At 38.0% G+C, this 26,349-nt stretch overlaps 1 protein-coding gene across 1 annotated transcript in view; it reads right to left on the reverse strand.

Annotated features, from left to right (window-relative positions):
- The window catches only part of GPR126 (G protein-coupled receptor 126), a gene marked incomplete at its 3' end in the record, with an annotated part of 42,860 nt that extends 17,913 nt beyond the window's left edge, over positions 1-24,947 (reverse strand). The window contains exons 1-10 of the mRNA XM_010161796.1: positions 24,746-24,947; positions 24,622-24,690; positions 21,390-21,473; positions 14,165-14,250; positions 13,068-13,120; positions 12,934-12,987; positions 4,749-4,891; positions 3,918-4,032; positions 1,873-1,934; positions 190-397 (exon numbers count right to left, since the gene is read on the reverse strand). Coding sequence (XP_010160098.1) covers positions 190-397; positions 1,873-1,934; positions 3,918-4,032; positions 4,749-4,891; positions 12,934-12,987; positions 13,068-13,120; positions 14,165-14,250; positions 21,390-21,473; positions 24,622-24,690; positions 24,746-24,947 — 1,076 coding nt within the window. The remainder of the gene's footprint in view (positions 1-189; positions 398-1,872; positions 1,935-3,917; positions 4,033-4,748; positions 4,892-12,933; positions 12,988-13,067; positions 13,121-14,164; positions 14,251-21,389; positions 21,474-24,621; positions 24,691-24,745) is intronic.
- Between the last annotated feature and the right edge of the window lie 1,402 nt (positions 24,948-26,349).

A 26,349-nucleotide genomic window follows, 5' to 3' on the forward strand; every position in this document is an offset into this window, starting at 1 on the left:
TTCCATCCAAATACTTTGCCATGGACATTAATTTTAGTACAAGAAGAAATATTTGTATATCTCATTTGGAAAATGCTTTTTGATGGAAATTAGAAAAGGTTATATTTTTGTACTAAAATTGTTTGCCTATATATGGAAGGATGAATCCTTCCAACCTTACAGGTTGTTCTGAAAAGCAGAAATACTTACTCAGAAGATGATGCTGCCAATACACTGTCCGAACTGGTTAGAATATTGGAAAAAATTGTCACCACAGTAGAACCCAGAGATTCATCAATCTCTTCATCATTCACAATTTTTTTGAGCTTTTGTACAACATCATTTACTTTGTCTGAGGTTAGCTGCTGCCCTTCACCAGTGAGATTCAGAAGCTGATTGGCTATATCAGCTGCATTTTCTGTAAGTGTACACATAAAATGAAGTAAAAAGAGAAAATAAAGCATATTAGTCCTGAAGTAATTAAAAAATACTAATTTTTATCCTCATTGTTGAAAGCTAGAGCATGTTCTGGGGTACTTGTAATGAACATTGGATTTTATAATTTTATCAAATTTAGAATGTCATAAAGAAGTATATAGAACCTGTTGATTATTATATAGTGTATCATTAGCTGTGTCTTTCTTTTCCGTAATTTGATCTGAGTTTCTAAATCAGAACTATTATTGAAAGGGCCAACTGAAAGAAAAAAAGGAGAAGGAATAAAGAGCCTATTTTCTTTTCTTTTTTTTCCTTCTGCTATCCTTTCTTCTTCACTGTGAAAAACAGTTTTACGATCAAAGTGAAACAAATGCATCCAAAGTTACTATTACTGACAAAATATACACTCTTTTAAGCTTTGGGGAGAAAGTCTGACCCCATTGTAAATGTTTAATTTCCTTCAGAGGATTGTACTCTTACTGAGAGGGTTGGCAAGCACAACACACAAGCAAATATCATGAGAAGAATCATTCTGGTAAGAAAATTGTGATAGTGTGTCCAATATCAAAACATTAGTGTAAATCACATGTTAAATTGAAAATTTGATTTCACCTGGACAGAAAACTGATGCAAACACTAACATTTTGCAATACCAAAGTATTTCATATTTATTGGAATTCACAAGTAAGATTTTGAAAGGAGAACAGCCTTCCTTAGTCTGCAACTGGCTGTGGTTTTTTAATGTTGTATTTTATAATATAGCTATTGCTACATTTACTGTAGAATGTTCTTTTTACATGGAAAGATGTTTTCATATAGCCTGACTGCAAGTACTCAACCATGTTAGATATCCATGTTCCCTAGGACCCCTCTATCAGTGGAGAAAGAAAAAGAGGCTTCTCCAAGAAAGCCATTCAGAACAGGAACTTACTGTAGGTGCTCTGAATTACTTGTGAGAATACCATTCTCTTCACTAGCTCAGGCACTAAAAACAGGGGCCATAAAATTGTTTTATTGCTTCTTTAAGGCCAGAATTACATCAAGGGGTATTTTGCAAACTGAGAATAAATCTGACTGATCATAAGCCCAGTGAAGAGAGTGGGAGTCTTTACACTGGCACCTACAGGCATTGGAAACATTTAAAAATTTGCCTGAACCTGAATCCCAAACTGAGGCAAGCTACCACCTGCCTCTATTACTGTTTAAATTAGCTGAAGAGTTTGATTTATTTCATTAATTGGTATCCAGAGCTTTTAATGGATGGGCTGAGTTCAACTTGGTTCACTTCCCCAGGGTTTAAATATTTACTTTGCACTGATTTTTTTTTTTTTTTAATTTAAAAACTTAGAATAAAGGAGAAAGACATTCTTCCTTAATGCAACTTCCTTATAGTAAGCAGTAACCAAAGTCTACAAAACTATTCCTTCAGCCAAAGACCAATGTCAATATACCCACCTGTGCAATTTCTAAGATCAGGCTGGCCCCAGTATGATGTATAATTCTGCAGACCCAAATAGCTAAAGAGGAAGAATGACAAAATTCATATGAAATTATATTTTGTATTTCTTTTGTAGGTTGTCACAGTGGTCCAGTCTTCTCACTTCATAATTTTCCTAGCAACATGGCTCCTAGTGAAATTAAATATGCTTGACAGTGGAAGTATGTAACCAATTAAGTGACTGTGCTAAGAGAAACCCTAGTTCTACTAGACAAATTCCCAGCTGATTTCTATACTAATTTGATAAATTGCATCAGTAGAAATTCTGGCCTTGTACTTCAAGAACCAAATGTTGACACAAACAATTATGCCCCTATTATGGCCTAATTAGATGCTGTTTCTATAATTTCTCTTTGATATAAATGCTTTGATGAAGTCAATAACAAGCCGTAATCCCTCTCAGAGGAACACGCACAGGAGCTATGTGGAAATACAAACTTATGCCACCCAAAGTGAGGGGTAGCTATAAAGATTTTGGTTTTTTCACTCAAAATGCTTTTTAAAAAAGCCTTACCATAGCGAAATGCCCAGGTATGGCTCCAAAATGAAACACACTTTTTCCTCAGTTTTTTTTAAAGACAATCATGTTATCATAGCATGACAAAGGACAGAGAATGGAAAGAAGTTATCCTTTCACTCAGCACAGGATAGAATAAAATTATTCCTCAGTGGATCAACTTTATTGTAACAGCACACTAGCAGGTAACCTTGTACTGTGGGGTGCACAGGACTAGAAGATGACCATTAGAAGAGCTTCCTCTTCTCTCAAAACACATCCCACTTGTGATCCCTATTGTCAAAAGCTAGTGGAGGCAGAGTCAAGGAAAGCATAGCACAGCGCAGAACAAAGTTTTGGTTATTTTTTGGAAAGTGCTGTGCATGGAAAATCAATGGTATTGTGTAGCCCACAAATGAACAATAAAGATAACACTGGGGCAGCAAAGGCCAGAGGCCTTAATTTTTAATAATTCCGAGGCTCTGACATAAAAACAATTTGATTTCTGCACTACTCACTCTACAACAAAAGTTGGTGAATCAGAATACAGAAGTTCTTGCACAAGATTAAGAGGCTGAGGAAGTGAGTTAGTGAAGTATAATGCTGGTTGCTTTCCTGTTTGGCACAGAACCTCAAAGCTGATTCATACCCATGTTGCCATATTGTTTTCAAAAAGTGAAAGATCTGGTCTTCTCAAAACATGTTTCAGATGAAATATGGGCGGATAAGACCGCTATATTGCATTTAATGGTGATCATCCTCAATACTCAAGAAATTAATTAATATTGCATCATCATAGTCATGTTCCAGGCACTCAAAAGAGATCAAAGTCATGTTGTTTTGGTAATATATCAAAGGAAGTAATAATATTCCCATTTTACAAATGGGAAATAGAGATACAGTGTCTAAACCTTTTGTGGATGTTCACAAAGAAAGCCTACATTAGGGAAAATTTATCTTAAATGTTAAAAGACAAGTTCAAATCTTTAAGTACAAGATAATCCCCACTTTCAGTTATGACTATCTACTGGCAAAATGCTAGTTTCAGAAGATTTTTTTTACCTTCCCATAATGAGATGAGAGGTTCTGGTTTAAACCAAATATACATCTCATCTTCATAGAATTTTGCTGAGAATTTCTTATACAAGTCAGATAGTAGTGTTGGAATGGCAGCAAATGTGAAACTTTGGTCTCAGTAACATAAATATCATGACTTGAAGAAAGCAGTTTCATTCTGTAAAGAGGTCCTGTTTTTATAGTCACTCTGAACATGTATTTATTAACTGTGGACCTCAATATGCTCTACAGAAATGGTAGATGAGCTTTTTTCTCTTACCAATGAAGTACATACTCTTATTGCAACACACATAATGTCTAACAGTATAGAAATCATGTTCCGGAAATAGAACACCAGCCAATGGCAATCATTATGGAGGATGCAGTTTATCTGTATAACCACAAAGTTGCATTTGAAGCTCTCGGCTTCTCAGATATTTGAACACCTACCAGGTTCTTGATGCAGTCTGAACTGAGCTCCCATGGCATAATGTGAAGTTGGTCACAGTCGGTCTGGTATCTGGCCAAAAATAGTTTGGAGGGTTTTCTTCAGCTAAACATTTTTCTGTAAAAATAAAAATATATCAGTGTCAATGGTAAATTTCTTTTTCTAATCATCTTCCATTTCTAGCCCTCAGATCATCAGCCAGTCGACATCACAAAGCTGTTTTCAAATGAAATGCTTGGATGTGATCTATAGAGTAGTGGCGATGGAGGGGTGCACAACAGGGGACAACATATACTGCTGCTGCTCAAGGAAAAGGATCGAACCTGCATGCGGCATCCACTTACACTCCACCAGCCCCTATCTCCTCCCTCCCAAGGGAAGGGCAGTCTCTGACTGGAAGAAGTTGAATGGGAGAAGGTGAGAGCTAAAGGGAGATAGATTAAGGGCAGCAGCTGGCAGGTGCACAAACAGCAGGGTTGAGGACTGGGCATGAGGGGCCTTGGAGGTCCAAAATGTTTCGTTATAGCCCTAGATGTAAATCATACTTCTTCATCCTCAAACTACCAGAGGAACTGTCAGGAACTGTGCCAAGTTCTTTGAACCCGACAGCAAAACACTGACTAAAGCAATCTGTAAAACTCTGTGTGTGTGTGCTAAAAGAGATATCCTGAGCACAGCTCTCGAAGATTAGTATAACAAGGAGGCTTAAAGGGACAATTTAAAATCTGAAACAGTCATACCATTTGGAAATGTGTGATTATTTTATCAATAAAGATACTAACTTATGGACAAGCAAACACAATCTGTTTTGTACCAAAGCCAAAATTACTTACCCACTGGATCAACATCCACAGTATGAAGCTGATATCCTTCTTCCATGGTCCCATTATTATGTATGAGCTTCTGTCGGATGTCTTCCTCTTCTAAATTGATGTTGTTGGTGGAATTATAAACCAGAAGAGCCAAAACCCCAAAACTGCAAGGAAAATTATTCAAGTATTTGAGTCAGAACAGCAGAGGGCAAATGCATGGAAATAAAAATACCTGACCAACTCTGGTTTTCTGAGTATGGAACACTGTCACCAAGAGAATGTTGCTCATTATCTGTAATTTATTATTTCTGTATATATAGGGCCATGACAAGAAAGTGCAGTTGGGAAATTTCATCCTCTAGTTACCATTAAAGAAGCATCTTCTCAACAGAGCTAAGAAATGTTTTCAGAAGATTTAGATTATTTTAAAAGATATGAAAATAAGAAAGCATTAAGTTGTGAGTTCTAAATGGGGGGTCTTCTAAAGGGACTTAAGAGCTGATTCATCCCACCTTACAAAACTTGTCAGGATGGGAGAAGTCATTCTCCAGAGGGTCTACCTCTCCACCGACTACAGAGGAAGATGAGAAGATTAACAAAGAACAGATGCCTAACATTTAAACATCTAAATTTTGATGGCAGGAAAAACAACCCAACACATTTCTGAAACTTTTAGTCCTAATTAGAAAATCTAGTTGCTCAGATGAGTAATTCAAATTTTAACAGTAATAGCTGTTTTGTACTGTAGCCCGCTGCTACTTTCTTGGGCATAAGAAGTAGTTCAAAGTGCCCAAGTCTTTTTCCTGTGAGAGAAATAAAACAGTCCCCACCCTTGTCCAAAAACACAGCTTTTCTGGATGGGAAATAATGAACAGAAAAGCAGTTCTAGCAGGACACAGGAAAGAAGCCCAGAGCGGAAGGCTCAAAGATTTCCTCCTGGGACACAGAAAACACATGTTGGAGAAGAGCATATGTTGGTACCCAAGAGCATTGCTTGGCTCTGGCTAGTAGGAGGTGATGCCACTGAAGCATGGAACATTGGATCTCCATGGGAGCCAAAATGTGGAAAAAGGGAAAAAGCAAGCCTGCTTTGGGCTGTCTTCATCCCAGCCTTGCCCTTGGATACCCAGCAGCCTGAATACAGACAGACTTTCGTGATGTGTGAGCAGCTCCTGGCAGGCTGGGAAGTGGCAGCACTGCCAGCACACATAGAGTGAGCAGGGCACTCACTGAACAGAGCTCATTTCACGGGCGGCCCCCCAGTGCAAGAAAGCAGCAGCGATGTAAAGGGTCTTGGGGTCTACCTGAAGAAGAGTAGGAGAAACAAGTTGTAGGGGTGCTGTATGGGAGAGGCCTAGTAGGGTTTTCAGGTACCCCTTCCTAGACAGACCAGGGCTTCATTTCCAAAGATCTTCCAGAAAGACATCCCTGTGATGACAGCTCAGAACTGCACTTTCCAGAGGTGCCTAGCCTGGTACAGTATAAAACCACGGCTTAGTGTTGCTCTTAGATGGCACATTTAACCCTCTTACTGTCAGACATCATTCTGAATAACTGAGTAACTCCAACCAACAATTCTGAAGCAGTCTCATTAGTGCGATAGCAATAAAAGAGCTGTCATTAGAAAACAAGCTCTCAGTCTAGCAAAAAAAAAAAAAAAAAAGCCCAAACTTCATAAAGAAATCATGAATGTGAACTAAATACTCCACCCATTTCACTGTTGCAGATGTAATGAAATAAGTAAATAAATATACATGGACCCTGGTCTGTGATGGGGTTTTATGGATTTATTGTCTTTTTTTTTGCTGAACACTAGTACGCTTTTCGTTTTTCTTGCCATATCCACTGTTTTACTGTTAACATCTTGCTGGAGAAGAAGATAAAAATGTGACTACCTGCTGGATTGGCTTTTTTTTCCCCAGTGGATTTATTTTAGCAGAGAAATTCCAGCTATCCCTAGCCAAGTTGCTCCTGTCCTGTTCCCAGAGATAACAAGTTCCTCCTAATATTCCTTTGTTCTCTGGAAGTCTTTAATATATGGCAATTGCCTCAGTACAGTGGATGTGCATTAAAAGGCTTTTGCTGTATACCTCGGATATATTGCAAGGCACAAGTTTATTATGGCATGTATTTTTAGCATGGAAATTGCCTATGGGATTGCCAATTCCTTCAGCCCTCCAGTACTTCAGCCCCAGAGTCTCCTGGCACTTACCCATCTTTCCTGAAAGATTCTGGCTTCACTCATCTATTCCCTTTACTTCAGAAGAGGAAAACTTAATATAGTGATGCCACTCCCTACCTCAGCACTTTGGCTGCAAAACAGAAGTTATAAGTGAACAGTCACTGATACTACTCTGCTGCCTATTGCAGGACTCCCAGCTAGCCAAAATGGTATTTAGTACCTATAACTGTGCGGAGGGATAATGGTAACAGGACAGAAGAGATAATGATACATGAGGTAGAACTGGTTACAGTTTTCTTGAGCAATTACAGAGAAGAGTACTGATTATGAAGCACTAATAAAAATAATCTATTAAACCACTCTGTTTTCCGAGAAACTCTTAGAGCACAAGTCATGTATACAGCATAATAAGAGCCTGTTCCATATTATGGTGAAAACAGTATGTCTAAACTTTTCAGAACGACTTATGCTAGCTTCCCAAAGTAAATAAATACATTTTAACTTGACAGATGATGCAATATAAAGCTGAAAGCTTCCTTCCACTTTTGTCACACTCAGATCCCAGAAAGAAAACATTTTAATGGTGTAGAACAAAATTCTCAATTTGAGGAACGGTAGGGCTACACTCAAATAAATGGCAACACTGCCATCCATGCTCTGCTGGTGTCACTGGATTTGCTACACCCAACCTTACATCTTTTATTGTGTGCCATACAAAAGCAGATAGATTCTCGCCAACAATAATCAATTACAAATTACACATCACCTACAGTAACCTGTACTGCTAGTACTACTGCTGTCAATATAAAAAAATAGACTGCAGTGTAGGTAAACACAATGGGGATAATTATTTATGCCTCTCTACTCTCTGACTGGAAAGGTGACAGCTGGAGCAAGCAGGAAAGCAAGGGAAGACCAGCGTCTATCCCACTTTGTCCTGGTCCATTGAGCTAAACTGGCTCAGAGAGAGGAGTTTATGAAGCTGCATCCTCATCAGAAGCACAGGAGGCAGAGGGGGTGCCTGCGCTGCCACAGAGCGTACCACAAAGCCGGCTTTCTTCTCCGGCAGCGTGACTCAGAGCTATTCCAGGACAGTGTGCCTACACAAGGGCTGTGGTCTCACTGCTACGCAATGCAAGGAGCCTGAAGGAAGGATTAACAAACCATGTGAACCGTGCAGTACAGACTGTCTCATACCTGAAGATATGTGGTTGATAATTAGCAATACATATTTCTCCTCTTGTTTCAGTTGTACTACACAGGCTGAACTAATACTGAATGATTGTGGTTCTCAAGCTGTTTAACAAATCACTATTAGTTTCCTTTGTTGTTAATTTTACTTGATTTAAAGTATATAAAGAATAACTTTTAAATTATTACCTAAGAACTCAAGGAATCTAGATTTCCACTAAAAGTCACGGGGAATGTCATTACAGCTACCCTGGCCTATGTAAAAAAAGTTTTAAGATGTCAGCATTTACCTATCTTGCTGTTATGCTGGCTTTGACAATAAACAATGATGGGTAGCTATAACTCAAGATGGGCAGCACAGGTAAGGCTACATAGAAACCTGTAAACACTACTAACATCTGCACATTAACTGCACAAAAAAAGACCTGACTATTGTGTAAGTCTCTCAGTGAAGATGTAATACAAACAGCACACAAAATGTTAGAAAACACACAGAATGAGACAGAAAAAAATGAAAGTAGAGGGAAATTAAAAGAATTCCACAAAAGCTTCTGAGTTGTGGATAATATTTTACTTGAGGTGTTTTGACTGTGATACCATTAAAATGTTCAGCACAGAGATGACAAAAATAGGACTGGGCATAATAGACACATTCAAAGTAATGCCAAGGATTAAGAGGTTCCTTTCTCAGCAGAAGGTGATGATATAGAAAAAATATAAAATTTGAGACTTCAGGACACAAACTAAAAATTGCAGCTACTTTATGAACTATTAAAAATAAAAAACATCCTAAGCCTTCCTTTTAAAGGCCATTGTACCAGAACGGTGCTGCAAGTGCTGCACAGCCATGCCTCTGTGCCTATCCTTGTGTCCCCAGGCCTTGCAGATCTGGTGTGGGAATACAAACAACTAGGGCTTTGCAACAGAAAGCACTTACAATATGTGATAATTTGGTATGAAGATTATTTGTTATTAGAAAATGTAGAAAAAGGGAAAACAGAAAGGGCTGGAATCCCTCACATTTCAACAGCTGGTCTTCACTGAAATGAGTTTTTGGTTACGCTTGAACTATATTCCAGAACAATAAAGAAAACTCTTATTCCCCAATATATTACTTTCCTAAAAATGGCACCTGACGATGTCAGGCCTAGACTAAATCAAGTTAAAGTCAGTGGAAAGACAAAGGAAGTCACTGGAAGCTAGATCAAGAGCAGGCAGCTTAAGCAGGACTAAGAAGAGATCATCCTTCAGTTCTGGGGAGGAATTCCCAAATTCCACCATCTGTGATGAAGACTTTCCTTACAGGTCATGGACACAAGATGCCAGCAGGGCACTGTGGAGAAACCTGCAGATTTCTGCTTGGATCTATGTTGGTCAGTTTTTCAAGCAGAAATATTACACATAATGTACACATTATGTGGCATTTTAAAACGCAGCTCAGCACCGGTGAAAGGACTGTCTCTTACTGTCTTCTGTAATACTGAAGTTGAAGTTGGGGCAGTAGAGGTGGGCCAGGTCCAAGTTATTCCTAAAATCTCACCAATAGAAATTTGGAAAATTTTTAAAATAGGTATCACAGCTGTATTCCTTTATAACAAGAACAGCATTATTATTTCATAATTAATAATTTGAAGCAATCTACAAAGAATGGAAAATCCCAACACTTCACTTGGTAAAGACACTTAGGACTATAAAAGCAAAATTATGCTTCTCTGATGTTGCTAACTCCTGTTAAAACTATTACACAATCTAATTAGCTTAAGTTTTATCCAAGTGCATTAAACTTTCCACTAAACAACACAGCACCCAGGAACACAGCATGCAGAAGCCTGAATCTGCCTCACTGGCACTGGTGGCAAAACTCCCACGGACTTCAAAAAAGCAGGACTAGGCATGGGCAGCTCTGATTTCCTGCTTTCCTCTCTGTTTTCATTCCTAAAAGAAGGCATTTCTGTTTAAGCTTAGTGGTCTTTAAACAGATTGCTACCACTGTGGTTTTTCATTTGGATGAGTTGTTTAACAGTACTAACATTAATGTTGTTTCACATAGTAGAAGCAACTGAACACAGGAAATAGTCCAAAATTATGACAATCAAGTAATGGAAGCATAATCTTATTCGTATGTTAAATGGAGGAAAGGTTATAAATTAATTGGAGCCTGAATTCTCAAAACTGCTTGCAAAAAAAAAAAAAGAAGAAAGGAGAAAAGGAGAAGCAGAGGACCTGAGCTGTTCAATAAAGACCAATTCCCCTACTGAGGCAGCCCTGTATTAGTCAGCTTACAAGATCAGTGGACCCTTCTGAGAAAAGAAGCAGCAGCAGTCACAGAAAGTTATGACAATGCTACAGTGTTGAAAACAGCAAAGAATAAATGTCCATAGTTCATTCTGAGCTCCTGTCTACTTTAATTTGAACAGCTGCCTTCTCATTTAGAGATGGAAACAGAATGATCATAGGAAAAAATTAATCACAAAGTCAAGTATAGCTGTGATAAAATTCTGTCCATTGAAATAGTTAATAATCTACCAAAGTCTTAGCCTGATATACTGCTGTCACCGAGAGATTTCACAGTATTAATGGTGCTGATAATATGCACTTTTGGACTTGGCACTCTCTCTCTCATCACCATGTACATAAATGCACAATAAGCACAGTGTACTTTGGATTTCTGCAGCTCATAGAATGCAGCAATGAAAGAATAACAATCCACTTCCATATTTTTGTTTTGTTTTGTTCTTGTCCAGAATGCAGTACAGTTTAAAGTATTTATTTGGAAAACACCTATTTTTAACATGCCAAATAAAGCAAGTCTCCTACCTCCCACTTCCAGCTTCTATTTCTTCTCTGAATCATTCTCTTTCTAATGATTCTTCCTCTTTCACTTGCAAGAAGACTAGGTGGGGAGACTGATAATAGAAGTTGCTTGATAAGGTAGCAGTGTGGTAAATAAGGGTTGAAGAAAAGCAAAATGCATGGGAAAGGTGGTGGGGAATTTTTTATTTGGTGGATTTTTTTTTTTTAAATGATTGTATAAAATACTAATGCAAAAGGTAAGGAAAAAAGATGCGATTTGAATTATAAGAACATGAAATCTTGCAAAGAGAGAGAAAACCTCTCAAAGAGGAATTTAAAGAATTACAATAGTGCCTTAGAAGTACAAAGGCTATGATCTTGTAGAAAATTCAGAATAGAGACATAAGGTCTGCTGAGCTAGAGTAACACTAATGTGTTCACTTCTGTAAAAGATAAAGTTAAGGCCATGATACTTACAGTTCAGGTCTTAAATTTTAACTGTGGATTGAAATTCTGCCCAAATGAACATGAAGATAAATGGAATATGTATTACTTAAACTCTAAGGGAAATTGTGGAATGTCTAAAAACTGAAGATTCATTCTTGACAATTCAAAACTGAGAAATAATAAAATCTTTGGGCAACTATTCACATTATAGGAATATGTAATTAATAGAAACTGTATGAAAATGCACTGTGACCAAGTTACATACAAGAAATCAGCCACAACATTTTCAGTGGATCACCTGAGTAGTGAGAAATTAGCATTACTTTCATAAGAGATTAAAAACTTCCAACTTGTAACCTGGTCAGTTTTTATGCCCCAGGATGTTACTTTGGTGTCTTGTAGGATGCAGGAGTAAGGATGGCGAAAGTTTTGCATTCCTCAGCAGTCTTGGATTGTTGGTAAGATCTGAGGCATGGTCTCCGCTTAAAAGGTTTTGCTGGCACAACCATATCATTTAAAAGTGTGAAAAAGAAAAAAAAATCCTGCCCACATCCCTACACCCTACTGTAAATGTAAGTCAATCAGTAAAATAGCCCATTCAGAGACTGGGTTTACACTATACCAGTTAGATGGTTTTGCCAATAAAAGCTGTCTTTCTGCTGTGGGTGTGTGGGAAGGAGATAGTACCTTTTACAAATCTTTTCACGTCTAGGTAAGATCTGTAGAAAACTGGAAGCATCAGTAACTACTTCCTGATAGGAACACTGGGCTATCTCTGAAATTAAAAAGCCCAGCTGTTACCACAGCAGTTCTTGAGTCAGCAATTAAAGTCCTTTCCTACAGGACTCTTACTACACTGCAAACAGGTACGTCCCATACATACTTGTTCCTCACAAAACTAATTACATTTTGGTTTCCTCTCCTTAATTTGGTCCAGAGATAGTCCCTTCCCTATATCCCTCAGAAATCAGTCTTCTGCTTTCAAAGAAATCCCCTGAGGCCCAATTTTCAGGGGGTGTGACACATCTTAACTTTCTTTGGCTGCCTTTGAGGCTGCCCCAACTCCAGTGTTTCTGAGCCCAGCAGAAGTCAGGAAATGAGAGCATATGGTAAATAGTTTAACTCACACTAAAAGTTTGGCTTTCAATTCTAGCATGATTTTTTTCAGTGTTTTGCATCTAGTAAGTTGTCTGTTAACCCAAAAAGCTCTGGTTGAAGAGAATAAATTCAGTGACAGTGGACAGATACCAGTGTACCCAAGCTTGTTGCTAAAGAAAGCTGGGTGTGCCATACTGCATATATATGATACGTCTATTCAGTTTTGTGACAGATGAAACCTGAGCTCTGAAAAAAAAAAATTATCTGTTAAGATTTCAAGCTCAGTAGGTTTAAACCAAAACAAACACGATAACCAGTATTTAGTTTCTGAGCACATCCAGCACACTCAATTTGTCAGCAGCCATATATTTACAAACCCACAGCATATGTCCAATAATAGACAATTAATCCAATAATAGACAATAAAGACTCTTGTAAAGCCACTTGTAATAGCAGATGTTGCCTCTATCAAGAAAAAGTCTCTAAAAATGTTACCTTTTAATACTCCTTTTTTCTCTTACTCCCTCTTTTACAGAGCCAGGGTGGATACTATGAAAGAAATAAACATTAATTAGGTTGGGCTAATCCTCAAAAAGAACATAGCATAAACATCTTCCCCCTTCATTTACCTGATATTGACCACATACACAGTGTAATTCCAATTCTGGAAAGTACGGTTTAGCTGAAAAACAGGAAGACATTGATCACATGAATGGTGAGATGTTAATGGGGTTCTTTGTTGCTTAAGACAGAATTTCATCCTTCTCGCCTTTGAGAAATCGCCTTCAGTTTTTCAAAGCAAAGAGGACACTCTCCCATTTCAGTGAGGTGAGTGATATATTAGATGTACAACTAGTAGTGAGAGATGTGGGCTTTTCTACTGGCAGGAGAAAATTTCTGTAAGGTCATGACAGTGAATAGGTGAGTGCACAGGATGCCAAACTTCTCACTTTCTCCCTCTCTTCCTCTTCTTAAATTCTCAGAAACGTTTTGATTAGAAAAGATTTGCTGACAAACCTACAGGTATAATTTTCACTTAAAAGTCTACAACTTTATGATTATTTTTTTTTCAGATCTTTGTACTATTTATTCTGAGTGGGCAATTGGTGCTCAGTTTTCCCCATGGGAGACACTTTTGCATACACTGCTAGGGCCAAGTGACACCTTTCTAGATCCTTTGCCTCAGGCACCTATGCACTTCACCTGGCTACTGTTGCTAAGAGAACAACCTTGCTAGGTGTGGATGGCTGCATTTCTGGTTTGTAGATGACTGCTGTGTATGAAAAAAAAAAAGTGCATGAACTCACAGAAATGAACACTGCCTGATTTTTTATTATTTCAATCACAATGTAACTTTAATATTAGTATATGGGGAGAAAAATTTTGCTCCGTATAGTGCTGTTGTGTGATAGCAATATAGAAACATCTATCTTTTTTAGTGGACAATTCTTGGTTCTCCATACTTTCCAAAATCTCAGCTAGTATCTACATTTCTTAAGAAGCTGGCTGGCACACTGGAGGCATTTGAAAATTTTATCCATAGTGTCTAATAGCCACAGCTGGACCTGAGTTCACTGCAAGTCAATAATAGTATGTGTTCTCTGAAGAACTTTCTCATTTAAGGATTTATTTAGTATTGTCTCTTCTTTTTTTTCCTTTTCAGATTGATAAAATTAATAAGCCAGATTCATATATGTAATCACACAGGAAAGAAAACTTAACTTACCCATTCTGCAACCACATCATGTACTTTCGACACTGAGTTGGTGTTGGAACTAAAGACAGTTATAGATATCCTGTAGAATAGCCCACCTGTCCATTAAAAACAGCATTATAATGTTAGAAACTGAGCAAATTTACTTTTTTTAACAATAAGACTTTAGTTTCATGATGAGTATAAATACTGGACTGAACCCCAGATACAAGGACACCTCAAACTCTTCTTGGCATTATACAAGTTTGGAGTGAACAAGCCTTGCAGGCTTGGGCCCATTCTCACTAGTTCTGTCAAATAAGACAAGAATCCCTTCTCCCTCCACATTTTTAGAGACACTTGAAATGGGATATAGAAACTAACGATGCACGTATAAATAGTATTTTGCATATGCCTTTAATGTGGTGTGTAAAAGCAAGATCATGAAAGTGTCATGAATTTTTAAAATAATCATAACTACTTAGGTCTGTGACATGGATAAATTCTGCTCTCAGTCATATTGATGTAATCCAGAATTCAACCCCTGCAGATTACACTTAAAATTTTGTGAGAGCAGATAATTGAAAGTAACAAGAAAACTGAGGACAGAATTAGGTGGGAGAAGGGATATCCAGCTCTTGTTTTCACAGTGCGGTCTTTGCTCTCTAGGCCTGGCGATGGCCAGATAGTAGAAGAACCCACATTAGCTCTACAAAACAGGCAGCTGAACAAACCATCTTTCAGTCACAAAATCCACAACATTTGGCTTGGAGCAATTTTATATTCAGTAAAATCGTTTTAAAATGGCACGGGGTAAATAGAAATTCTCTTTAAGCTCATGAGTTGGTATGTAGTTTTACAAGATTTCACATCCAACAAATAACATTCAATCACCTCATAGTTATGCTCTATGTTAAAAGCCTGTACTTTTCACAAGTCACATTTTTTTCATTAAGCTGCTAAAAATTATGTATACTCTAGCTGGATAAAATTTCCCAGGATGTGGGGGAGGTTGAAGAGCTTCTGGGTCCATTCACTTGCACGTATGGACACATGGGCATTGCTCGGCTCAGGGCTGTTATCAAATGAACTTGCGGGTCTTGATCCCCAATACATGTATTTATCTTATGAAAATCTTACACTACATAGGACAGAACAAGACATGACTACAATTATTAAGAAGTTTCTTCCTGTCTCTTGATTGTGAAGGAACTTCACTATCTTTCAGAGTCTAAATAAAAGACCTTTTATTCTAGTTATGTACATGTGGAGCAAATGTCCTAATTTTACAGGTTCGTAGATAATCATTTTACAAGAGCTTGAAATAAAAGTATCAGGGAAAAAAGGTGAAGTCAGTGTTTTGCAATGTAATTGGGCATATTGGTTACTATCCTATTCATGAGCTGGCTTAAGTATTGTATTTCTTTTCATTATGGAATTAATCATATGATCATTGAGATTAGTATGAAAATTCCAATGACTAAAGTACCAATTTCTTGCAGGAAGATGGTTTACCAGTTACCTTATTTGGTAAGCTATGATTAAATTTTATATACAAGTAGAATGAACTTCCTTGCTTTTTGATTTACTGTCCTTTTTTTTCCTACTTTAACTCAGCAGACACACAAATTAGGTGTGCAGTTTACTCTGAAAATGATTTTAGTTTGTTATTGTTATAACTGTGATAGTTTCAAACAAAAAAGGGGAAAAAAAAAAGTCACCGGAGGTAGAAAATTGGACTTTGGGCAAGCTGAAAATATTGGAAAGACTTGGATCTCATTTATATGTATATATATCTCGGCGTATACATACATTCAATTTTATACACATAATGTACCGTTTATATGTGTTATACTGAAACACATAAACATGAAGCATGCATTATATAAATTCTCATACATTCATCTCTAATCATATATATAATTATAACATTATTTATATGATTATGTATATGGAAAAATCACCTTAATATAGGAATATGCAAAGTATTTTTAAAATAAAACAAAGTAACTACAAACTAGTCAACAGCTTCAAGATCTCCACCAGGTGGTGACCCAAAGCATGTTTTAATGAGGCAAAAAAAGAACAAGAACAAAGAGCTAATCTACATTTTTAAACACTCTCAGGAGACTGCAGTGGAAGATAACTAAAACTAAAAATGATTTCTCACTCTCCAAATTAAACAGTGGAAATCCCACCTCAAAATAGGGAATAAAAAAAATATTTTTCTGGGCAGAAAATTTATTAAAAGTAGCCAAAGATAACTTGAAAAAAGAGGAAAAAGAACCTGGAAAAATAATTCTCCCCACACCCACCACCAGCTAGAAAAATATAATAATCAATGAAATACCAGGATTGTTCTTTTTTAATCCTGTTAGGCAAATTATCCAAAAGTTTCTTTGGGAAAAGCTTTGCTTTTTGTAAGTTAAATCTTCAAAACCATATGATTACTGTGAGGGAAAAACATTCATACAATCTCGAAAAATAAAATGCCATAAAAATGTATAAGATACCTAGCAACCCAATATATAGGTCTCACAGTCTCATGAGAGTTGTCTTAGAGAACTACACAAAAATTAGAAACCATGTTAATGACATTTACTATCACTAAGATTTTACAAATTCCCCTCTACCGTAATTAAATTATTATTCCAATATCTCTTCATAGGCTAAATGGATCTATATCTAAAAGTTGAAAGCCAGCTACTTCTATGTTCAGTCTACAAAATGAATATCTAATAGATAAGATAATTTGATTTTTTCTACATCTAACTTAACGGCTTGACATACTGTAGTTGACCTCAGGTCGACACAGGCAGCCCAGCTCAGTGAAGGAGTAACATAAACAAGATAAAAAGACTGCAGGAGAGTTACTAAGATGATTCAGTGGTGGGTGAGGGGTGGTATTTTGGTTTGTCCCAGACGGTAAATTGGCCAAAGAATGAACGTGTGCCGAAGCTGATGACTGATGGTACATTACAGAAGAAACTGGCATTTGGGACTGCATGAAAGAATGATGGATTGCTGCTGCAGGTGTTGTCAGAGTGCCCTTCAAGATGGTCTCTTTGTGCTGAATAATAACTCCTCTGTCTGAAGATGGCAAAGGTATTGCATTATTCATTCTTGCAGTTCTTAATGACTCCAAAACAGAAGAGAGGTTTGCAAAACGTCCGTAATCAGCATTTTCAACATCCAAGGCGTGAGTACTAACAATATTCAGAGAATACATTCCTTCTCTGTGTTTGCTAAAGGATCCATGCAGTTCCTCTTCTGAATCCCATTCAGAAAACCTCAATATGTTTGATGATGTCAGAACAGCAGAATTCCATATGTCTCTATTATTACCAATGACTTCTTGTTCTACTGACCATGGAGGGTATCTCAGACTGTCCCCTTGATTTTCAACAGAGTTTTGTCCTAAAACAGGTAGATGACTTCTTGGTGTTACTGTTGTTGGCAAGCTTAGCTCTGCTGCACCCCACTGAGGGATCAGGCTTGGAGAAATTGTGTCAAGATGGTTCTGAAAACTCTGTGGGAGTGGAGGTGTGGAGTAGCTATTAGGAGGTACACTGACTCTGAACTTTGAGTCTGAATGAAGGAGTCTTAATTCTAAAGACGTCATTGGAAGGAAGTCAGAACTCATTAAATTAATCAAATTGATGTTTTTTAAAAAAATACCTGCATCTATTTGAACTTTACTTCTTGATTTATCATTAGTATTTGCTACAGCATCATTTGCTGAAAGGCTTTCTGACTGCGGTAATCCCTGTGTTCTAGTAGTGTTTACCAAACTCTTAACTGGTGTATCAATCAAGAAAGCAGCTTGGCTATCCCTTGAACATGAAGGCTGAGTTCCTGAATGCGTTGGAAGGACAGAAACAAGCTGCTGTCTATTGTTTAGGAAGGTCACGTTGGTTTGATCACTTGCTATGTCAGTTCCCATTTGCATATTCAACCTATCAAATATCATTAATTTTTCTGTGGAGTTTTCAAGTACCTTATCAATGGGACTTACCTGTACCTGTACAGAGGGTTGACTCAAAGGTGATTCCAGAGAAGGGAAAAGAAAATCAAAATAAAATTCACTGTTGGGAGACACAGTTAAGTTTTCATAATTCGTTTTTGACAATTGTGATATTGTCTTGACATTACTTTCTGAAAATCTCTCTGAAAGTCGTGGAATTGATGAACTAAAGATTTGTGTTTCCAAAACTGATGCATGACTAGAGAAGTTAATTTCTTCAGCCCTGTGACCTAATAATCTACTAGGAGATGTTTGTTCAGAGATACTGTTAAACTTAGCAGGTGAACTAATGGATGGCAATCTCTCTGTTGGGGAAGAAAGCAGTTTCTTAAATGAGAGCCACCAATTTCCTGATGGCTCCCCAGAAAACATTTGGGATACTTCTTTGAAATGATAAGAAACAGTCCAGAAACTTGCTCTTAAAGAAGGGGAACTATCTACATATTTTGTTGGAAAAAGTAAGTAAACTGAGTCCCGGGAGTTTCCAACTCTATTCATATTCTCTGGCTCTAATATGGAAAAAGCTGACTCTTCATTTTTATTATTATCACGAAATGCATCTAAACTGTTCTCCAGTACTCCATTTCTGAGGGTCTCACTTGGCTTTTGAGAATATACTGAATGTTTTAAATAATGAGACCAGTAATTGCCATTAGATATAAATATGTTGTCACTTTCCAAATATATGTCACTCAACGACTGTTCATAAACAGACTGGGTTGTCACAACATGCTTAAATGCTGAGCTTGTCCAGCCTGTTCCTGCCAGAAGTGCTGAAAATGTTAGTAGTTCTCTGCTGTGTCCTAGGACTGAATTTGTCAGTTGCATGTCAGGCATAAGCTTTGTGTATGTTTTTTCCATGTTTTGAAAAAAACTTGTTGTCTCCACAGAGGTTAAGTTTGTAATGCCCCCTGAGTGATGTTCCTTAATGTGCACAGATCTTCTAAACTGAAATTCACTGTTTGCTGCTATCATAGAAAAAGTTTTCCTATCCACATTGCCTTCCACTGTTCTCAGGTAAAAATTTTCAGGTGTGAGGTCTAGCAAATCTAGTCTACTTTTTTGGAATGATGATTTCTCCCTTGTAGGTGATAGAGATAAGCTAGAAAGAGAATGATGTCTGTCTTCTTGAATGTCAGAGGTAATATGATGATGAAATACAGTCTCACTCCACCAACTTGCAGGGTCTAAGATGTTGCTTATATGCATGAAATCAGCTGTGCCAGTGTTGGAGGACGAAATCCACACAGTTTCTTTTTTGTGTTCGTAAGCAGTGCTGCTGCTGCTAACGGGAAAGGGGAACGCTGACTCAGAGTCAGAACGATCCAGACCATCTGCCAAAGTCCATGCTAGCTTCGCATTAGGAGTTCTGCTTTGAAGAAGAGGAACCGTTGCATTCACAGAAGGCTCTGTAACAGCATCTGCTGCATCAGAAGTGCCATGAAATGAACTTCTAGAATCATTCAAAATATTTTCATTTGTTAACTGATTCATCACAGTATTCTCTAGGTTGATTTTTTCTGTAAAAGCAGCCAAGGTATCGTTGCCTGTCTCCTCAGAAGCAGCTGATGTGGACATAGTTGGAAGAAACAAGCTGTACGTCTTTTTTCTCTCTGGGTTCTCATCTGCTGAGTTTTTACTGAAATGGAGAGGCCTTTTTTTCACTGGCCAAATAATTGGGGTTGAGATAATTCCTATGTTTTTGACCCCTTCTATCTTAGACTCTTGCTGCCTCTGTGGTCGTGAATGGGAGGATTCAGGTGAATTTCTCTTCATTCTGAAGATACCCGTAGCAGGAAGTCTGAATTCCTGCAGGTCTGTGTGTAGTAAGCCACATAGTTAATGAATTAAAGAAAATAATGCAACTTAACTGTCTGCTCTTGGCTTTCTGCTCTTGGTCTAAAAATGAACTTACCGACAGTGGAAAATGACACCAGTTAGCTGGGTGAAAGTTTAATTTGCTTCTACTGTAAATGAATTTGGCTTGGTTTTCTACTTTCTCCTGTGAGTTTCAAAGCCAAAGAAAGGACTTAATTGTCCAGTTTTCATTTATGCTAACATTAATAAGGCAGTTGCTTCTGTAGTTACAAAATCAGAGTTAGCTGCTCATGGTGAACATAGAATGAGTCGCTCTACAGAAAGAAAAAAACACAATTTGGAAGAAATTTGCAATATTTTCTTCTTCCACAGCTTTATAAGTCCAAATAGGCTGAATTCAGATAAATTCTTTCACACTGTCTACTGTACTGCCTGACTGCCAATGTACAAGAAAGGATCTGCCAAGAGAAAAAATACTCCAAGAATTTTAAATCAGTAAGAACTGATGCACTTGGAAAAAAACCAGAACAAAACAAAAACCACAGAAAAACCCAGATTCTAACTTACGTATGTGGAGCACACTGAAAAAATGAATCTTTGCAAAAAATATCTTTCAGCCTCAGAGGAAAATTGCATAAATATATCTGTGTGTTGTTAATGACGTTTAACAACTAACTTAAAAAAAACTAATAAATATTTTATCAACACCTCACAAAATAATGCTCAGTCTGTAGGAGACAGTGATATCATAGAATTTCAGAAAACCTCAAAAGAAATCCCTGCTATTTTCCTGTGCTAATAATAGGCTCATTTACTAACTTATTTTTTCCCTTAATTTTTCTAAATGAAAAGTAAATGATATCTGATACTGTCAACATTTTCCCTAGTAAAGTCTGATCCAGCTGTTCTTGAAGTCAGTGGAAAGATTCCTGTTGACTCAGTGGAAGTGGCTTTGCTCCATAGGAACGATTCCACTTGGCTCCTGTGCCCATCCAGTGAAGAACAGACAACCCCAGCATACTACCACCCTGGCTGCACAAGCGGGAGCTACACAATGCCTCATGATCTGCAGCCTTAAATCATATCAATAGCACGGTTCTTTTAAGACCCTTTTAAAAAATCCCTCTCTCTTCTCTCGCTCTTTGCATGGGCAAATACCACAGCTGACACAAAGTTAGTCCCTCTTCTACAAGAGCCAGGCAAACATGGTACAAATAAACACCAAATTTGGTTCTGTTCTCATTTACAACATTTTGATTTTGTCCAGTGAAGTTACTCCTGATGTATTTCAGTGTAAAAGAGACCAGAACTGAGACATGACCCTTGACATTATGATAGTATGAAAAACACACCGTAAAATACAATAAATTTGCTCTAGACACAGTACAAGGAAAAATGTAACACAGGATTTCTTACCATTGTTTGGCTTATCGTTTCTATTAGTATCGGGCATGTTAGTGGTGACAGTGGGTGGTGTAGGAGTAGTAGCATTTACAGTAGCTGGTAATAAAGATGAGAAAGAGGTGAACTTGAATGAAATATGCATGTTAATGAGGTAAGACAAAATGGGAGCAACGCATGACAATGTAAAATGAAACCCTCTACATACAATGCCATAAATGTTAAATAAACACGTTATTCTTTTTGCACAAAGTGATGAATGGACATGAACTGAGGTCCCAATCCTGCAATCTTCACTTTCACTGACTTCAGTGGGAGTTTTGCCAGTGTAAGGGTTGCAAGATCAGTCCTGTACTGCTTTCAAAACTCAAAATCCTCTTATGAGAGCTTCAGATCCAAACAGCTGTGCAAAGACCAGAAAATAGATCTTATAAGTTCTAAGATGCATGCACTTAGAATATTGCTTGTGAATAGAATAATTGTCCCTACTCAGGCATTGATGATGAACAATTGTGAAACTAGAATGCCCATGTAAGGATCCAATTAACTCCAGTGAACTCCATACAATGAAGAGAATTGAAATCAGACTTGGAATAATTTGAGTGGGATATATATTTTGAAAGCTTCATGTAGGATCTCAGCTGTATTGTTCCCACTGACACTAAAAGGAGTCACCCCACAGAATCCTGGCAAATGTTTCCTGGGAGAACCAGCTAGAACACTTTTCAAATTCAGAGTGAGAGGCCAAAACTTCACATTTCCCCCTCCGCTCCCCCCTCCCCCCAAGGACTGGGAAAGTATACATGTGCTAGAGGAATTCAAAGATCATGCCACTGAATTTTCAAAGAACAGTTTGGAAAATAATTTAATTTTATCTTCTAACTCCCAGGGAATGCAAATCCACTCATTGACAGATCTCTTTTTTTCCTCAAAACTATTTCAAAAAATAGGAAGGTTTGTGCAGTATAATCCCACAGTGTTACACATCTTGTGCAGATTTTGACCAAGAAACAACCTGGAAAAGTTAAGCAATTATATTTTAGTCAAGAAATTACACCTTGATTTTTTGTGAAGTTTTTCTAGCTAACCTTTTGAGTCTGAAAGTCATAAATTGAGGTCTCATCTTAGGGCGCAGTTTCATGTTCAGGTTTCAGTGAAACAAGAAACTTCGGGAAAGAGAAAGAAGAGTTGGAGACTGCATCAAACAGGTTCTAACTGGGAAAGTGAATATATAAAGTGATACCCTATAGTACAAGGCTCTTCCATGTGACATCAGGGTTGTACTGTCTGAAAGACAAGTTTTAAGGCTTCTTACTGATTGCATCTTCCAGCCAACACTGTTAAAGAAGGCATTTTTCAGTGAATGAAAATCTTTGCTAAGCATAATGGAGAAAATGGCTCTTTCATCAGACTGTAGTTGACATAATCTGGCATCCACAAACTTTGTTGCTGGTACTATTGCACAACACACATCAAGCAAATAAAAAGAGAATCCAAACTGGCCTCTCAGTTTAAAATAAGTCTGCAGTGCTGTCAGAAATATACAGACTTTTTTTTTTTTTCATTATTATGACAATAATGGTAATGAGGAGGAACAGTGTAAATCTGATCTGCCACTTCCAAAGTGACAAACACAGAACACCATTAACACTTTACCAAACACTTTTCAGAGAAGGAAAGAATATTACCTTTGTGAAAGTAGTGTTTATTGAAGATTTGATGGTCTAAGAAATTAAGAGAGGCAAGACTGAAAGGTAGCATCTTTTATTAGAGGCAATATCTTCTACTAGACAAGTTAATAAAGCTGGAAAAAAAGGATGAGGCTTTTAGGAACACAGCCTTGTTTCGCTGAAAGTGTGTCCATTTCTGCAGCCATACTAGCTGATCAAATGAAAGGTAGTCTCTCTTCTTTTACACCATGTCTCTATTTGGATAAAGGAAAACTCCCAGAGTTCTTCCAAGACAATACACAAGGATCTTTATATGGTGGCTGTATTACCCTTTTCCCTTTACAAATGAAAAGACTAATATTGAATAATTGTTGCTGTCCCATTTACCTAAGGTATTTGAGTAGTAATATATAGAACATATTGTGCTTTGTGAATATGAGACCTGAAAATTGCTGTTTGAAATCTAATTACTGACATAACTGGCATTTCAGTTTTCCTGTGGAGACCAGTACAATATGGTCCAGGACTCAGAACCAAATTTACCTCAGGAAAATCTTGAAAAAGTACACTGAAGACTGACATAGATCTTTTACTGCCTTCCCAAGATGACTGCATATTTTTTTTAATTTTATTTTTAAGCTAAATCTGATTTACTTGTAAATGTCAGGTTTTGTCAGGAAAAAAAAAGTTCTGAGAGTTCCCCCTCCCCTTTTATATTTTATTCTCTCTTGTCTCTATCCTCCACCATTCAGCCTGAAAAAGGTTACAGAGCTAGACAGTACTTTTGGTGCAGCTGCTGCTGTGCTTAAAGTTCAGCATAGGATGCCACCTCATCAGCAGGTCTGTGTTCAGGAAGGTATTACGGAAATGAGCTGATGTTCATGTCGAGCATTTTTATAGAACTTCAGCCTCTAAGCAGAGCAGAAGGAATTAACTGCCCTTGCAAGTCCAATGATTCACATGGCATGGAAATCTTTAGGGTTCACCTATTCCTTGCGTTCAATTGAGCTGACCTTTCAAGAGACCTTATGAATTCTTGTATGTGGTTATTTTTACAGTATTAAAATATTCCTAAGTTCTGTAACAAGTATTTCATTAACAAACAGCTTCTGGATTTTTCAGTTTGATGTTAAATTTTTACCTGCTAATATCAAAGTATATAGCCTCAAAATAGCTTACTGGAGGGGGGGTGTGGGTGGGAAAAGTCAGTTCCTTTATTTACATCTGCTCATTTTTTATTTACAAATATACCCACTTCTTATCCTGGTTAATACTTTACTGTCAAAATGTGCAGGAGGAAGAAATGGAGAAAAAAATGAATGCAGTCAATTAATTCAGTTTTGATACGATGGAGGCTACTTGGAAAATGTATTATCAAGGGAGTGATCACATTTTTTCCACGTATTGTACGTACTGGACACCCACACACTGGATGACACTAAGGAATTCTTTTATTTGCTATTTTATATTACAGTTCACCCTTTTAGAAACAATAAGAAAAAAGAAATGGAATGAAAAGTCATGGACAATAGAGATGAAACAAAGATGAAACTCTGAAAATGACCTGGGCTTCTTACCTTGGCAAAGGCTTCCCAGATTTGCACAACTAGTTGGTTCAATTGCAGAAGAGGGAATTAGGTATGAGCCTTTAGAAAAAGAAATTAAAATAATTAGAAAAGTTTGGCTACTTGGCATATAAACCTACCATGTCTCGAAATATATTAGATCTTGCAGTGACACACTCATCAATTTCTCTCAGTGGCAAAACTGATATTGCCATTTGCCCATAGACTAATGTGTTTTCATCTTCTGTTGTGGCTGAGGGATCCATGAAAAACTTGCTGACTTGAAAGTTACAGTCATGTAACCTCGCCTGATTTTCTGAGCTTTCATTGTATACCATCCCATTAGGTGAATGCCTCTTGCATGTACTCTTGTGAAACGGCTTTAAGCAGAGGGGCCAGTATGGCCACAGGATTTATGTAATCTTTGTGAGCAATAGCGCACACCTTGGAGAAGCAACCACGCTCCACTGCTGCAGCACAGGTTACCCACCACACATTTCTGAGTAATCTGCTGGTGACAGACACCAACCAGATAAAAGGTGATTAAACTTGTTCCTCTGCCCTGGGTGTGGGCGTGATTAATATTCTGGTATGCATGATTTATAAGCAGATAATGTTATAAGTCTGTATCTCTGCTGAATTATTCATAACAACATGCACACACTTTGATGATCTGGAGACAAAACCAGGGTATATAAGAATGGCTACACAAAGAGAACTGGTAAAACTGCATTAATTACACTTGGTGTATCCCACAGGTTCAGCTGCGGCTACAGCTGCTTTTGCACTCTGTGTGGAAAATAATGGGGCCATAGAGTAGGGCATAATCTGAACCTACTGGGAGAGTTGCCCTTTTGGCTTTTGCTTTACCACTTCAGAATCTTATTGACTCAATGAGGTTCTCTCATGAAACATTGTATCTTTCCATAAAATTAAGGAGCCACCACCCATCAGCTCGTAAAGATAGCCAGGAAAATATTTCCTGTGTTGCAAGAACAGATGAAGCATGGGGCCTCAACACGAATCACGTCACGCCACAGATACCACTACATGTATTGCAGACAAAAACAGGGCAGAATTTAAAACATGATCGTCAACAAATATTAAAGCTCAGCTTTTTGGTTTTCTCAATGGATTAAGAGACACAGGAAAATCCACTTCCTATGAACTGGAAGAAGGATGTTGTAAGTGAAGGACGGTCCTCACCCTGGGACGGTCCTTACCCTGGTCCTCATGGGGGACTTCAACCACCCCGATATCTGTTGGAGGGACAACACAGCAGGGCACAAGAAAGCCAGGAGGTTCCTGGAATGTGTCGATGACAACTTCCTTATCCAAGTGATAGAGGAGCCGACCAGGAGAGGTGCCATGCTGGACCTTGTTCTCACCAACAGGGAGGGGCTGGTGGGGGATGTGAGCCTCAAGGGCAGCTTTGGCTGCAGCGACCACGAAATGGTCGAGTTTGGAATCCTTACGGAGGCGAGGAGGGTGCGCAGTAAGCTCGCTGCCCTGGACTTCAGGAGAGCGGACTTCAGCCTCTACAGGGAACTGATTGGAAAGGTTCCTTGGGAAGAAGTCCTGGAGGGAAGAGGGGCCAAAGAAAGGTGGCAGGTGTTCAAGGACTTTCTCCTCCAAGCGCAGGAGCGATGCATCCCAATGAAGAGGAAGTTGGGTAAAAGCGGCCGCAGGCCTACGTAGGCCTACGTGGATGAATAGGCCGCAGGCCTACGTGGATGAATA

The sequence above is a fragment of the Eurypyga helias genome, unplaced genomic scaffold, assembly GCF_000690775.1.
Source record: "Eurypyga helias isolate BGI_N326 unplaced genomic scaffold, ASM69077v1 Scaffold48111, whole genome shotgun sequence".
In the NCBI taxonomy this organism is placed as follows: Eukaryota; Metazoa; Chordata; class Aves; order Eurypygiformes; family Eurypygidae; genus Eurypyga; species Eurypyga helias.